This window comes from Sinocyclocheilus rhinocerous, unplaced genomic scaffold, assembly GCF_001515625.1.
Source record: "Sinocyclocheilus rhinocerous isolate Xijiao unplaced genomic scaffold, SAMN03320098_v1.1 scaffold3807, whole genome shotgun sequence".
In the NCBI taxonomy this organism is placed as follows: Eukaryota; Metazoa; Chordata; class Actinopteri; order Cypriniformes; family Cyprinidae; genus Sinocyclocheilus; species Sinocyclocheilus rhinocerous.
Window position 1 is genome coordinate 228,602 of NW_015660506.1, and position 14,644 is coordinate 243,245.

The 14,644-nt window shown below is 36.3% G+C and overlaps 1 protein-coding gene across 1 annotated transcript; it reads left to right on the forward strand.

Moving 5' to 3' along the window:
• Nucleotides 1-8,817: 8,817 nt before the first annotated feature.
• On the forward strand, nt 8,818-11,711 carry LOC107725244 (ankyrin repeat and SOCS box protein 18-like). The gene is made up of 5 exons (XM_016534438.1): nt 8,818-9,091; nt 9,827-10,094; nt 10,356-10,869; nt 11,099-11,212; nt 11,433-11,711. Exons 1-5 carry the CDS (start codon nt 8,818-8,820, stop codon nt 11,616-11,618), a joined length of 1,356 nt encoding a protein of 451 aa, XP_016389924.1. The 3' UTR covers nt 11,619-11,711.
• The last annotated feature ends 2,933 nt before the right edge of the window (nt 11,712-14,644 follow it).

The following is a 14,644-nucleotide window of genomic DNA, read 5'->3' on the forward strand; positions in this document are numbered from 1 at the left end:
TTTGTGCTCATTTGTATATTTAAAATTTCATGAAGTCTCACCAGATCAAATTAGGCTGTATTGTGACTGCGATACAAAATTATCAATTTATTAGTCCACGTTTCTTTGCTTTTAACTGCTCCACTTTAGTATACGTTTAATATGTGTAATTTAGTATAGGCCTACTCTGCTTGCGCCAGTCTTATAATCATTTAGATCAACTTACAGTCGGATCTGTCTATATTTAGATGTAACTACCGAGAACAACAACAGATGCGCCACATATGAAACTTATTAGTCTCAGGCTTAGTTTGAAAGGGGAAAACCCTATTAAGTGTTATGAAACTTAATGACGACATTGTATTGGATTACACTGTTGAATCAGAATTTGTTAAGGCTCTTAAAGAAGCACAAAGTAAGGAGGACTCTACATGTGTGCAGACCCTTCTCACAGAGGCAAGCGAAGAAAATCCAAATATCATCATAGAGTTGTCAAATGATGATTGGATGAAAGACCCTGATTTCGAGCTCCCCCCAGTGGTACTGTTGGGAAGGTAAAACTCAAACATGCTTTTGGTTGATGCTTTAAAATGTATGGTTAAATGGTTTTGAATTTCAAATTTCTTTTCAGAATTAACATATTTTGAATCCCATCAATCAACACATTTAACACTTCAAAAATTTTTGTAAGTAAAATGTTTTAAGTATTTTGTATAGGACCCCTTTCGTGTGTGTGATTGTTACAGTTCCCAGCATTTTTCCCAGTCTTCCATGTAGACTTTCCGAAATACAATTGTGAAAAAAATTAAAAATGAAATTTAAGTCAAGTCACCTTTATTTACAGTATATAGCGCTTTATACAATACAGATTGTGTCAAAGCAGCTTTACAGTGTCAAACAGGAAAATGGTTTGTCAATAATGCAAGAGGACAATAACAAACAGTAAATTTTTCAGTTAAGGTCAGTTCATTGATGATTCAGTGATGTCATCATTATCCAGTTCAGCTCTCTTCCAATAAGTGTCTGTGCAATCAAGCCGACAATATTGCCAGAAATTAAGCGTCCCCAACTAAGCAAGCCAAAGGCGACAGTGGCAAGGTACCAAAACTCCATCAGTGACAGAAATAGAGAAAAAAACCTTGGGAGAAACCAGGCTCAGTCGAGGGGCCAGTTCTCCTCTGGCCAGACAAAACCAGTATGGTGTGGTTTAATTCCAGGCTGCAACACAGGTCAGATTGTGCAGAGGACTCATCTGGTTCTCGTGGTCTAGTCCCGATGGCCGTTTAGTTGATGAGGTCTTCACAGGTGATGTTTCTGGGGCTCATCTACCTGACATGGTCTCCGCTGACATTCAGGGCTGTAGAGGCCATCTCTAGGTGCTGATCAACGCTAGGTAGATTGTTCCAGAGTTTGGATGCTAAATAGGAAAAAGATCTGCCGCCCGCAGTTGATTTTGATATTTTAGATGTTATCAAATGGCCAGAGTTTTGAAATTGCAACGTACGTGAAGGACTATAATGTGATATGAGCTCACTCAAGTACTCAAGAGCTAAACCATTCAGTGCTTTATAAGCAATTAGCAAGATTTTAAAATGTATACAATGTTCAATAGGGAGCCAGTACAGAGTTGACAGAACTGGGCTAATATGGTCATACATTCTGGTTCTAGTAAGAACTCTAGCTGCTGTATTTTGGACCAGCTGGAGTTTGTTTATTAAGTGCGCAGAGCAACCACCCTATAAAGCATTACAATAATCTAACCTTGAGGTCATGAATGCATGAATTAATGACATTGAGAGCATAAGTTGTAATTTAGATATATTTTTAAGATGGAAAAATGCAGTTTCACAAATGCTAGAAACATGGCTTTCAAAGGAAAGATTGCTATCAAATACCACACCTAGGTTCCTAACTGATGACGAAGAATTGACAGAGCAGCCATCAAGTGTTAGACAGTGTTCTATTTTATTACATGTGAATGTTTTTGGTCCAATAATTAACACCTCTGTTTTTTCAGAATTTAGCAGTAGGAAATTACTATCCAGTTTTTTTATATCAACTATGCATTCCGCATTCTGTTTTGTGAATTGGTATGAAATATAGAGCTGAGTATCATCAGCATAACAGTGAAAGCTAACACCATGTTTCCTAATCATATCTCCCAAAGGTAACATGTAAATTGTGAAAAGCAGCGGTCCTAGTACTGAGCCTTGTGGTACTCCATACTGTACTTGTGATCGATGTGATACCTCGCTACCTCTGCTATGAATTGATGATGGTCAGATAAGTAAGATTTAAACCAAGGCAATTCCACTAATGCCAATCATTTTGTAGTCTACTCAAAAGAATGTTGTGGTCGATAGTGTTAAACGCAGTGCTAAGATCCAGTAGCACTAATAGAGAAATACAACCATGATCAAATGATAAGAGCAGATCATTTTTAACTCTGATGAAAGCAGTCTCAGTACTATGATACGACCTAAATCCTGACTGGAAATCCTCACAGATACCATTTCTCTCTAAGAAGGAACATAGCTGAAAGGATACTGCCTTTTCTAGTGTTTTGACAGGAAAGGGATATTTGAGATTGATCTGTAATTAACTAATTCTCTAGGATAAATTTGTGTTTTTTTAATGAAAGACTTAATAACAGTCAGTTTGAAGGATTTTGGGACATATCATAATGACATTGATGAATTAATAATGGCAGCGCAATAGCTATATATGCTATTTTCACTAAGTGCAAACAGCGATAGATGCTATTTACACCAAGTGCAAATAGCGATAGATGCTATTTACAGTAAGTGAAAATAGCAGTATTTTTTAATGATATGCTATTTACACTAAAGTGCAAATAGCTATAGATTCTATTTACACTATGTTAAAATAGCAAGTACCTCAGTATTGTAGTACATTATAAAACAGTATGCAATAATAATGTATTGAGTGTAAATTATAATTTTAATTCAAATTATTAAATGGATGCCACCTTATTGGAACAATAAAGCCCACCCTACACCTACCCGATACTTTATTTTCAATGTTTTGATTATTTCCTTAATTTGTATTGAAAATAAATGCCTTTACGATGTGATACGAGATTTGAAAAGGGAGAAAAAAAAAGTTCGGCAAAAGGCGGGATCGAAAACAGTCAGTTTGAAGGATTTTGGGACATATCATAATGACATTGATGAATTAATAATGGCAGCGCAATAGCTATATATGCTATTTTCACTAAGTGCAAACAGCGATAGATGCTATTTACACCAAGTGCAAATAGCGATAGATGCTATTTACAGTAAGTGAAAATAGCAGTATTTTTTAATGATATGCTATTTACACTAAAGTGCAAATAGCTATAGATTCTATTTACACTATGTTAAAATAGCAAGTACCTCAGTATTGTAGTACATTATAAAACAGTATGCAATAATAATGTATTGAGTGTAAATTATAATTTTAATTCAAATTATTAAATGGATGCCACCTTATTGGAACAATAAAGCCCTACACCTACCCTAACCCTACCCATTACTTTATTTTCAACTTTTTGGTTATTTCCTTTCTTTTTATTGAAAATAAATGCCTTTCCGATGCGATATGAGATTTGAAAAGGGAGAAAAAAAGTTCGGCAAAAGGCGGGTTCTAACTCGGGTCGATCGCATCGAAAAGCACGCGCCCATCTGCCACTGAAACTGATGTTTAACAAGTGTCTTTTTTCAGTGTTAACTGTCCCAATCACACATTGGTGGGTGGAGTTAGTGTAAATTGCCTCTGCCAACAAGGCGGGCTTTTTGCACTTAGTGTAAATAGACACTCCGATGAATAATATTCAGAAGAGGATCTATGACTTCTGGAAACACCTCTTTTAGTAGCTTAGAATAGGGTCTAACATACATGTTGTTGGTTTTGATGATTTGACAATTTTATACAATTATTCCTCTCCTATAGCAGAGAATGAGTGGAATTGTTCCTCAGGGGATCTATAGTGCACTGTCTGATGCGATACTGTAGCTGACGGCTGCATGGTTAGAATTTTATCTCTAATAGTATAAATCTTGGAAGTAAAGAAGTTCATAAAGTCATTACTTCTGTGCTGTTGGGAAATGTCTGCGCCTGTTGATGCTTTATTTTTCGTTAATTTAGCCACTGTTTTGAATAATGCTGGGGTTGTGTATATTTTCCTCTAAAAGAGACTAAATGTAAGCAGATCTAGCAGTTTTTAGAGCTTTTCTATAAGTAGAAGTACTTTCCCTCCATGCAATACAAAATACCAGTTTTGTTTTCTTCCATCTGCACTCCATTTTCCGGGCTGCTCTCTTTAAGGTGTGAGTGTGCTCGTTATACCACGGTGTCGTACTGTTTTCCTTAATCTTCACTAAGCATAAAGGAGCAACCGTATGTAAAGTGCTACAAAAGAGAGAGCCCATAGTTTCCGTTACAACATCAAGTTTTTCTGATGTTGTAAAAGTTATCTTCAACCAAAGCTAAAACTGAGAAGCTAAAGTTCAGCTAAATGCTTTATTGTCGCTCCCACATTCTAAAATATAAAGTAAAATTAAAATGTAAATTAAGAATATATTAAATAAAGATAAAAGTGTATGACTCGGTACATTGTTAATAATTATACTTAATTGGTTTTGTAAATAGTATGTAAAGTGTGTAAATTCATGTTATAATAGGTCAGCCTTAAAAAGCAACATTCAGGGGCCAGTTGCATTAACTTAGTCTTAAAAGTTAGTCATCTATTTTTTTTAAATTCAGTTACATAAAAATTTTAATTAGTCTAATTTGCGACCAAAAACTATTCCTGTCTTTATGCAAATGGCCCCAGTTTGTAACAAAGGTACCTAAGCCATAGTCCCTAATCCATCTCTCCAGTCCTGGGTATGAAAAAAGTTTAAAGATCCCCGCATGAAACCAATACCCTCATTTCCTTCAGCGTCAAAATGAAAACAACAAACCATTAACTTGAATTTGTCCTCACTGCTTCAACATCTTTGATGGTATATAAGCACAGCCATTAAATACTCAGGTATGTCATCAACTCATTGGGAGATATTCAAATTCAGCAGCCCCATGTTTATGGTTACATGTGAGGTCACATTAATGTGCAGCTAATGACAACTTTCACATACACCTACACAGCTGCATAAGAACTGCCTGTAATAGCAACCAAAATCTTAAAGCCCTATCTATGTACAAATAGCTTTTACTTAATTCCAATGATCAGTGCAGTTAAAGGGATAGTTCACCCAAAAATGAAAATTCTGTCATAATTTACTCACCCTTATGTCGTTCCAAACCTGTATGAGTTGCTTTCTTATGTCGAACATAAAAGAAGATATTTTGAAGATTGCTGGTAATCAAACAGTTGGTGGTTGCCATTGACTTCCATCGTATTTTTTTTCCTACTATGGAAGTCAATGGCATCCACCAACTGTTTGATTACCAGCAATCTTCAAAATATCTTCTTTTATGTTCGACATAAGAAAGCAACTCATACAGGTTTGGAACGACATGAGGGTGAGTAAATGATGACATAATTTTCATTTTTGGGTGACCTATCCCTTTAATGCTAAATAAAATAAAGAGTTTGCATTAAGGAGAAACTGATGTCCTTTCACTTGTCACTGGAATTACAGTTGACAGATCAGGGGACTTTCCGAATTAAGGTCACAATCTAAAGCACTGTTGAGGATCAGATTCCCGGTAAGCTGTGATTGGAGGACAATGCCGTCGCACCTCATGATTTGTTGAAATGAAGAGTCTGATTCTATTCTTGGCTTGTGCAGTGGTGATATCACCAGCAATGCTTTCCATTCAACTGTGCATCTGGCATATTTATCGAACTGACCTCTCTGAACACTCAGCCTCTGTGTTGTTGATGAAAACAATGATCAAGGCCCCCTTGTCATGCCCTGCACTGCACTGATCACATGTCATTTGTACTAAAAATACAAGTTATAGAGCAACAGTGATAATATAAATAGCCATAAAATCAGACAAGTAAGAAGTGGAAAGGATTGTCAATATTAGCCATGCTCTCCCAGGGTAGTAGGGCATGTGTTGTGCGTCAAAAGGCCACATTCTTGACAGAAAGAAGGCGGTCGTCTTTAGACAGCAGTCAGGGGGATAGGAAAGAAAAGACCAAGGGTTATAAACAACCAGGGATGGACTTCCTTTGTCCCCCTGTTCTCAATGACCTGCTAACCCACCACTGGAGAGACATGCAGGATGGATTCTCTGATCCAGAGCAACTGAACAAAGTTCTTGAATTTCAGAGCGATGAACTGCTATGGACTGCTCAGAAACGGGGTGAGTCAGATTTGATGAATAGGACAGAGATCTAAAATGAAACAAATGATTGTCTAATGTTATTTTAGGGAAGACAATGAAAATTTGTTTTTATATTTCAGCATCATTACATTGGTCTGAAGCCTGCAGAAATGTGTACACTAATCCTTGTGTAATTAATCTTTCAAAATGTTTCAGAGAGGACTTTTTAAAAGTATAAACCTTTCTAAAATTGTAAAATTCAATAATGCTCTTATACTGTATATATTCATATCAGTCATGTTCTTGAGCTTCAGTATCCTGTTGAAAAGCAGCATATGTTGTGCATCTGTTTTGAATAACACCAACATATGTTGAAAGCTGGATTCTGGTTCCTAGAATGGGATGCAGCATACCTAGTGCACTTAACAGGCTTCTAAAAGAGTTTAACCAGAAAGCCTCCCTGCTGGTCTACTGCTTGTTTTGTGCTGGATTAGTTGGTGAACCAGCAAAACCATGTTGTTCACCAACAAAAAATGCTAGGTTTGGTCTCTCTGATAACGCTGGTTGACTAACATATTTTGCTGGTTAACCAGCTAGACCAACAATGAACCTGCATGGAACACTGATCTTTTTTGGGGAAGTCGTGGCCTAATGGTTAGAGAGTCGGACTCGTAACCCAAAGGTTGCGGGTTCGAGTCTCGTACCGGCAGGGATTGTAGGTAGGGGGAGTGAATGTGCAGCGCTCTCTCCCACCTTCAGTACCACGACTGAGGTGCCCTTGAGCAAGGCACCGAACCCCCAACTGCTCCCCGGGCGCCGCAGCAAAAATGGCTGCCCACTGCTCCGGGTGTGTGTTCACGGTGTGTGTGTGTGTGTTCACTGCTGTGTGTGTGCACTTTGGATGGGTTAAATGCAGAGCACTAATTCCAAGTACGGGTCACCATACTTGGCCACATGTCACATCACTTTATCAGTCTTATTCTGACAGCACATGTAGAAATCATATACCAAACTAATATAAAGTATTAAAGGGGTAGTTTACCCCAAAAAAGGAAAATTCTGTCATCATTTGCTCATCCTTATGTCATTATAAACCAGGGGCAGTGTTTCCGTATGGCAGAGAATGGCCTTCCTTGCCATAACCTGGTTCTTTGTTGGATTTCAACTGAGGGGGATCTCCCCCACCCCCTGGAACGCGCAGCCATACCCTTTGGGTTTTGTGAAATGCCGCCACCATTCCAAACCCATAAGACAAAACACACACTGATTTAACTTGGTTGAATTTGATTCAGTCCAAGTCTTCTGAAGAGACACATTTAATTTATGCTTTTATTCACATATAAACATACATAGTATGTTCTACATAGTGTAGAATATTTGGAAGAACCTTTTGTACAATGGAAATGTTCCATAGAAGTTACAGGTTTTTCATGGAACCATAGATGCCTATGAGCCTTTATTTTTAAAATATACTGTGCACATCACATATGCAGAAGCTCAATCATACTTGCTTTATATTTTCTTTAAAAATATCTTCATTTGGTTTCAAAGATGAACAAAAGTCATCATTTTCATTTTCATTTTAAATCGACATTTTCATCATTACAACATGCAAAAAAAAAATACAAATTAGATTGAACCATTTTGGTAATGACCTGCTGTAAAGCTGGATATCATCTGAATATGTAAATAACATAAATGAGTCATACTGCAATCCAGGCTTTTACCATGGACAGCGTGTCTGCTAGTAAACGCCCCTCACATTCCCTGCACTCCCTTTTGGTGAGACAGGCGTCTTACATGAGACACACTGACATACTGAAGCTTTTCATGCAAGGATAACAAAGCTTGCGTCTTCTAAAATAGACTAAATGTGCCACGCTCTACAAGTCCTTTATCACTTAACTCACAGCATTGTGCTTCATACTATCTGTGGGTGAGTGCAGCATTTCTGTGGTGAGGAATCTGTGTGGAGTTGACACGGGATTTCTAAGGGATTGTGGTAATCTTCTGTGCATATGAATGACATGCACAGATCAATACTCAAGAGCCCTGATCTCAGTCGCTGTTTGGGTCTGTCTCCATGCAGCACCACTACAACTCATTCTACAGATTCCAGTAAAGATTTTCCTGGTGTGCCCCTTGAAATGAATGATCTCATAAAACCAAGAGATTATGCCATTGCAATTAAACTCTCTGCTTCTATTGTATATATCTAACGTGTGACACCGCAGGCACTTTTTAGCATACATGGAAGTAGCATATAAAATTTTATCTGTTTAACAATGGAGCTTGTCTTAAATGTCCTGGAAAGACAGGTCTATTATTCAAATAAAACAAAAGGCAACAAATGGGTATAGATATTAGAAACTCAAAGGATTGAGCATCTATCTCATACGTCAACAACTAAAAATGGCCACAGTAAGCTATGACCAACTGATGGAGAACAATGGCTTACTAAAAATAGAGGCAAAAAGCGATTGAAGCCATAGGAAAACATGACTAGCACTATATAAACTCAAGTCCTTGAAAGCCTAGGCCATTTGAAAAGGTAAAAGGATGCTAAGAACTATGCGCTTTGAGAACCTCTGTTCCATCGTGCAGCTGAATGGATGGCAGGCTCTGCTGGATGATGACTGTGAGTTAGGACAGGATCATTGGGAAAGAGCTCATTTACGCTCCTTATGGCTCTACAGAGCTGTAGTGAAGGGAGACACAAGAGGGCTTCGTAACCTCCTTAAAAGGAACTATATTGATGTTGATGTGTTTTACAATGTGAGCTGTGAGGAACTTGAGTGGCAAGCTCACACAGACACCACCTTTGGACCCTCAGGTAAAAACAGTCATTTATGGGATAGAAACTTTGGAGGTGTATCAAAAAGATTGTACGTTTTTTGTGTTTTTTGAGTTTATTCTCTGATAACACAGATGAAACAAACATATGTTTTAGTTTTATTGAGCATTTTAAAATCTGTTATTTTTAGTCTTTATTGTACTATTTCTACTTTCAATATTTTAACTTATTAATATTTTTTAACAAATTAGAAGTAACTGTTATTATATCTAAATTTTTTTAGAGTAAAATCTACCCTGAAAAACTTTTATCTAATTTCTAAATGCATAAATGTTTTGACATACACTACTGTTCGATAGTTTTTTGCTTATTTGGTGCTCAATAAACATTTCTTACTATTATCAATGTTGAAAACAGTTGTGCTGCTTAATCTTTTTGTGGAAACCTTAATGCACTTTTTACCTAAAAGTACCATAAAAGTTCAAAAGAACAGCATTTATTTCAAGTAGATACAAAAAATACAATTTCAAAAAGGCTTTATTGTCGCTCTTGATCAATTTAATCCATACTTGCTGAATAAAAGTATTAATACAATTTTTTTATTTATAAAAATAAATAAATCTTACTAACCCCAAACCTTTGAACAGTATGTTCGGGTGTGTAATTTAGATTTAAGCGATTCTTTAAAAAATCAGTTTGGAGTGTTTTCTATAAGATTCATTCAATAATTCAAATGCATCAGTTGTGATGGTCTGACAATATTTCCCATTCCAGGTCTTTGGTCTTTGGAGTATAAAAGAGAACTGACAAGCCCACTGTGTATTGCTGCTGCACAAGGTTTCACTGAATGTCTGCTATATTTACTGGAACACGGCGCACACCCCAACCTTATCGCAGGAGGAAAAGCAGCACTTCATGAGGCCTGTGTAAACGCCAACAATGAATGTGTAGAGCTGCTGCTGGAACATGGGGCTAATCCTAACCAGATGACAGATGATGGACTGACTGCCTTACATCTCTGCAGAACACCACAATCACTATGGTATCATTATATGAATGTGAAACATAATACTGTACACTATATATTATTACACCTTATAATTAGTATAATCATAAGTATAATTTAAAAGTAATTGTAAAAATAAAATACTAAATAGTCAAATGATAAGTCATTATACACCAGTACAAACTGACATGAAATCCATATTAATAATATTTCATCTCTTTAAGAGTGTAGTGCAAATATGAGCAACAAATTCTTCACCTCAAAAATTATTTACAATTATTACAATTTCTATTGTAGTTGTGCAAAAGCCTTGGTGAGATATGGTGCCAAAGTGAACTTATCCAGTGAAGAAGAGGATGAAACACCACTGCATGTGGCAGCTAGACATGGTCTGCCCCACCATGCACAGCTGTACCTACGATTCGGAGCCTGTGTGAACCATAGCAGCTCTTCGGGTGAAACGCCACTGGGTGTTGTTTGTGGAGTCGCCCAAGAAAAGACAGTCGACAGCCAAGATGAAGGATACCTCGAGATCTGTCGTCTCCTTCTGGCCTATGGAGCTAACATTAATTCGGCTGATAAAGAACGCCGCAGTCCTCTACACAAGGCAGCCCGCAATGTTCAGCTTAAATTGGTGGAGCTTCTCTTGGACCATGGGGTTGATATCAATGCCATTGACTATAACGGATGCTCACCGTTATCTAGTGTTCTACAAAGCTCTGTGGTTCGGCAAGAGTGGGAACCTCACAGGGTTGTTCAGACCTTGTTAAATCACGACTCTATTAAAGTCTGGCCACAAGCACTGCTGAAGGTGATCACTTGATAACACTGAGATAATAGTCCTGAGATTTATTGTATACATTCACAATATACAACTTATAGAATACACAACTTATTTCATGACATAAACATTCTTCAATAAAAAAGCTGGTTTAATTTGCTATTAATTTGCTGTCTTATTCATCTTTCATTTTATTTATTTTTTTGGTATGATCAGTTGGCAAAATTATTTATTTCATTCATGTCATTCATGTTTTAAGGTATTAACAGCCTGTGCAGAGGCACCTAAAACTGTGGAAATCCTGTTTAATTCATACACACTTGTTCCTGTGACCCCCAAATGGGTTGAGGCTATTCCTGAGGATATTTTTCATGTAAGTCTTTCATCATTTCACAAGGATTTTTACTAGATGAAACCTTTGGAAACATGATTCATAGCATAAATATTTCAAACAGCAAAACAAGGCTAAAAGGCTTAAAGGTGAAGTAAATCAGTTTTGGAATGAGTCAATGCATGCTGATGCTGTTGGAATTATTGTACCATATTAGTACATGACTATTCTCTCTTTTTTATTTTTTTTTAATTTTTTTTAGTTTCACAGAACCTTTTATGAGTCTCTTTTTGCACTGGAGTATAAACCACGCAGTTTACAGCATCTGTGTCGGTCTGCACTGAGGAAACAGTTTGGGAAAAACTGCTGCTCACTCATTCCCAGGCTCCCTGTCCCAAAGCCACTTCAACAGTATCTTCTTTTGGAACCGGAGGGGTACATTGACTAGAATCAGACCTTTTGGCAGAAACCTTAAGAGAACTTTACAAGGGTTTTTAATGCTACGTAACACTCTGACAAGGATGACTGCCTTAAAGGAACACTCCACTATTTTTGAAAATAGGCTCATTTTCCAACTCCCCTAGAGTTAAACAGTTGAGTTTTACCGTTTTCGAATCCATTCAGCCGATCTCCGGGTCTGGCGGTAGCACTTTTAGCTGTAGCTTAGCATAGATCATTGAATCTGATTAGACCGTTAGCATCTCGCTCAAAAAAGACCAAAGAGTTTCTATATTTTTCTTACGCAGTGCCTGAAAATAGTCCCCAGCTAGGTAACTTCCAACGTGACTGGCGCTAAGTTTGTGTAGTTGGTTATGTTGACGGAAGTTAGCCTATTTTCAGGCACTGCGTAATATCATTGCACTTCATTGCACAAATCGCAACTTTTCATTTTCCGTCGGTCTTAGTACACGATGTAACTACAGAAGAGTCAAGTTTTAAATAGGAAAAATATAGAAACTCTTTGGTCATTTTTAAGCGAGATGCTAACGGTCTAATCAGATTCAATGATCTATGCTAAGCTACAGCTAAAAGTGCTACCGCCAGACCCGGAGATCGGCTGAATGGATTCGAAAACGGTAAAACTCAACTGTTTAACTCTAGGGGAGTTGGAAAATGAGCCTATTTTCAAAAATAGTGGAGTGTTCCTTTAAGTTACACTTGCAAAGTCACCAGACAGTGACATTTTTAGAGATTGTATTTTTTCACCTGTTTTCATATAAATAACCTGATATATTAGTGTAAATAGCTTTACAAGACATTTTATTGTTTGAATGACAGTATTTTATGTGAATGCTATGGGTCCTTTATTCATTTCTATAAATATACAGTTGCAGCTCAGTTAACGTTTATTGCATAATTATTTCATTAAGAAATATTTTTAGTCTGTCAATAAAATAATATCTTTTGTCAAGTCTGACTGTCATTTCTTTCTGTCTGACTTCATTTCTCCAGTGTACAGTGTGTTATGGTCTCACAGCACAGCTATAGCAACGGGTTTGCAGAAATAAGTTGGTTAAGATAGAAATGTTATGCTGACATTTATTGGCCTCAATGCATGAAATTTGATTATTAGCTGCTGTCGCTTGACATCAACGCTATTTGTGGACCTGTTAAATGCACTTGTTTTGATGTACTTTTATGCTTTGTAACTTGACTTGAGCACTAAATAAAACGTTATTATTATTATTATTATTATTATAAGTAATTACATATCTGGTCATTTGATGTCAACATGGCGGCCATGAGGAGGCGACCTGCTCCATGTAGAATAAAGTTGTTGTTTTTTTAAGAAAGCATTCAACTCACGTAAGTGTATATTATTTTATTTATATCTCAACATGATGCTACTAAATGTCTTATTGTGTAAAACGTTTTTGCAAAATAATCAAACACTGCGCCTTTAAAATATTTAGCATTAAACATAAAAGTTGTCTATTAATCTTTTCATAACAATAGCTTTAGCTACTTTTAAAGAAGAACTCTCTCTCTCTCTCTCTCTCTCTCTCTAAGTTCAAGTTGCTTTATTGGCATGCCATTTGTATTATAGTATTGCCAAAGCATGTAAAATACAATATAATTGCATCACCAAAGTAATAAAGGAAACAATAAATATGTAATAAATGAGAGAAAATAAATAAATAAATACAATAAAATAAAAATAACAACAGCAGACAGTATCTCTAATATTAATTATAATAATTGCAATTATATACAATGAAGCATATGTAAAATAAAGCAAATGAATACAATGGATTAACCGTTTCGTATGGTGTGTATACATATTTTGCAGCTAGTTTGACTGCCATGTCATCCTCTCCGAGTTTCTCTGAGTCATTTAGAGTAAAGAATGAAAGATTCAATGCTGCAACTTGTGGAAAGAATATGTCTCTTGTAGTGCTGTACTTGGGACAGACAAGAAGAAAGTGTTTCTCATCCTCTATTTGATTTAAGTCACAGGTTTACATAGTCGCTATTTTGAAATAATTTGTCTTTCTTTTAATTGTTTAATTGATAATTTGCCAATTTTGTGGTTCTGTATAGGGCCGAATGACACTAGAGTTTGGTTTGGAGGTCAAATTCGTTTATTAATTTTTCATCATAATTATATACTTTATCGATGTTTGTCAATTTCTTTATGAATATTGGGGTTGTGGCTGGAGTCAGACTCAGCTTGAGTTTCATTCATTCTCTCTCTCTCTCTCTCTCTCTCTCTCTCTCTCTCTCTAAGTTCAAGTTGCTTTATTGGCATGCCATTTGTATTATAGTATTGCCAAAGCATGTAAAATACAATATAATTGCATCACCAAAGTAATAAAGGAAACAATAAATATGTAATAAATGAGAGAAAATAAATAAATAAATACAATAAAATAAAAATAACAACAGCAGACAGTATCTCTAATATTAATTATAATAATTGCAATTATATACAATGAAGCATATGTAAAATAAAGCAAATGAATACAATGGATTAACCGTTTCGTATGGTGTGTATACATATTTTGCAGCTAGTTTGACTGCCATGTCATCCTCTCCGAGTTTCTCTGAGTCATTTAGAGTAAAGAATGAAAGATTCAATGCTGCAACTTGTGGAAAGAATATGTCTCTTGTAGTGCTGTACTTGGGACAGACAAGAAGAAAGTGTTTCTCATCCTCTATTTGATTTAAGTCACAGGTTTACATAGTCGCTATTTTGAAATAATTTGTCTTTCTTTTAATTGTTTAATTGATAATTTGCCAATTTTGTGGTTCTGTATAGGGCCGAATGACACTAGAGTTTGGTTTGGAGGTCAAATTCGTTTATTAATTTTTCATCATAATTATATACTTTATCGATGTTTGTCAATTTCTTTATGAATATTGGGGTTGTGGCTGGAGTCAGACTCAGCTTGAGTTTCATTCATTCTCTCTCTCTCTCTCTCTCTCTCTCTCTCTTTAAATCCTAATTTCCACACTCCACAGACTGAGTTCGTA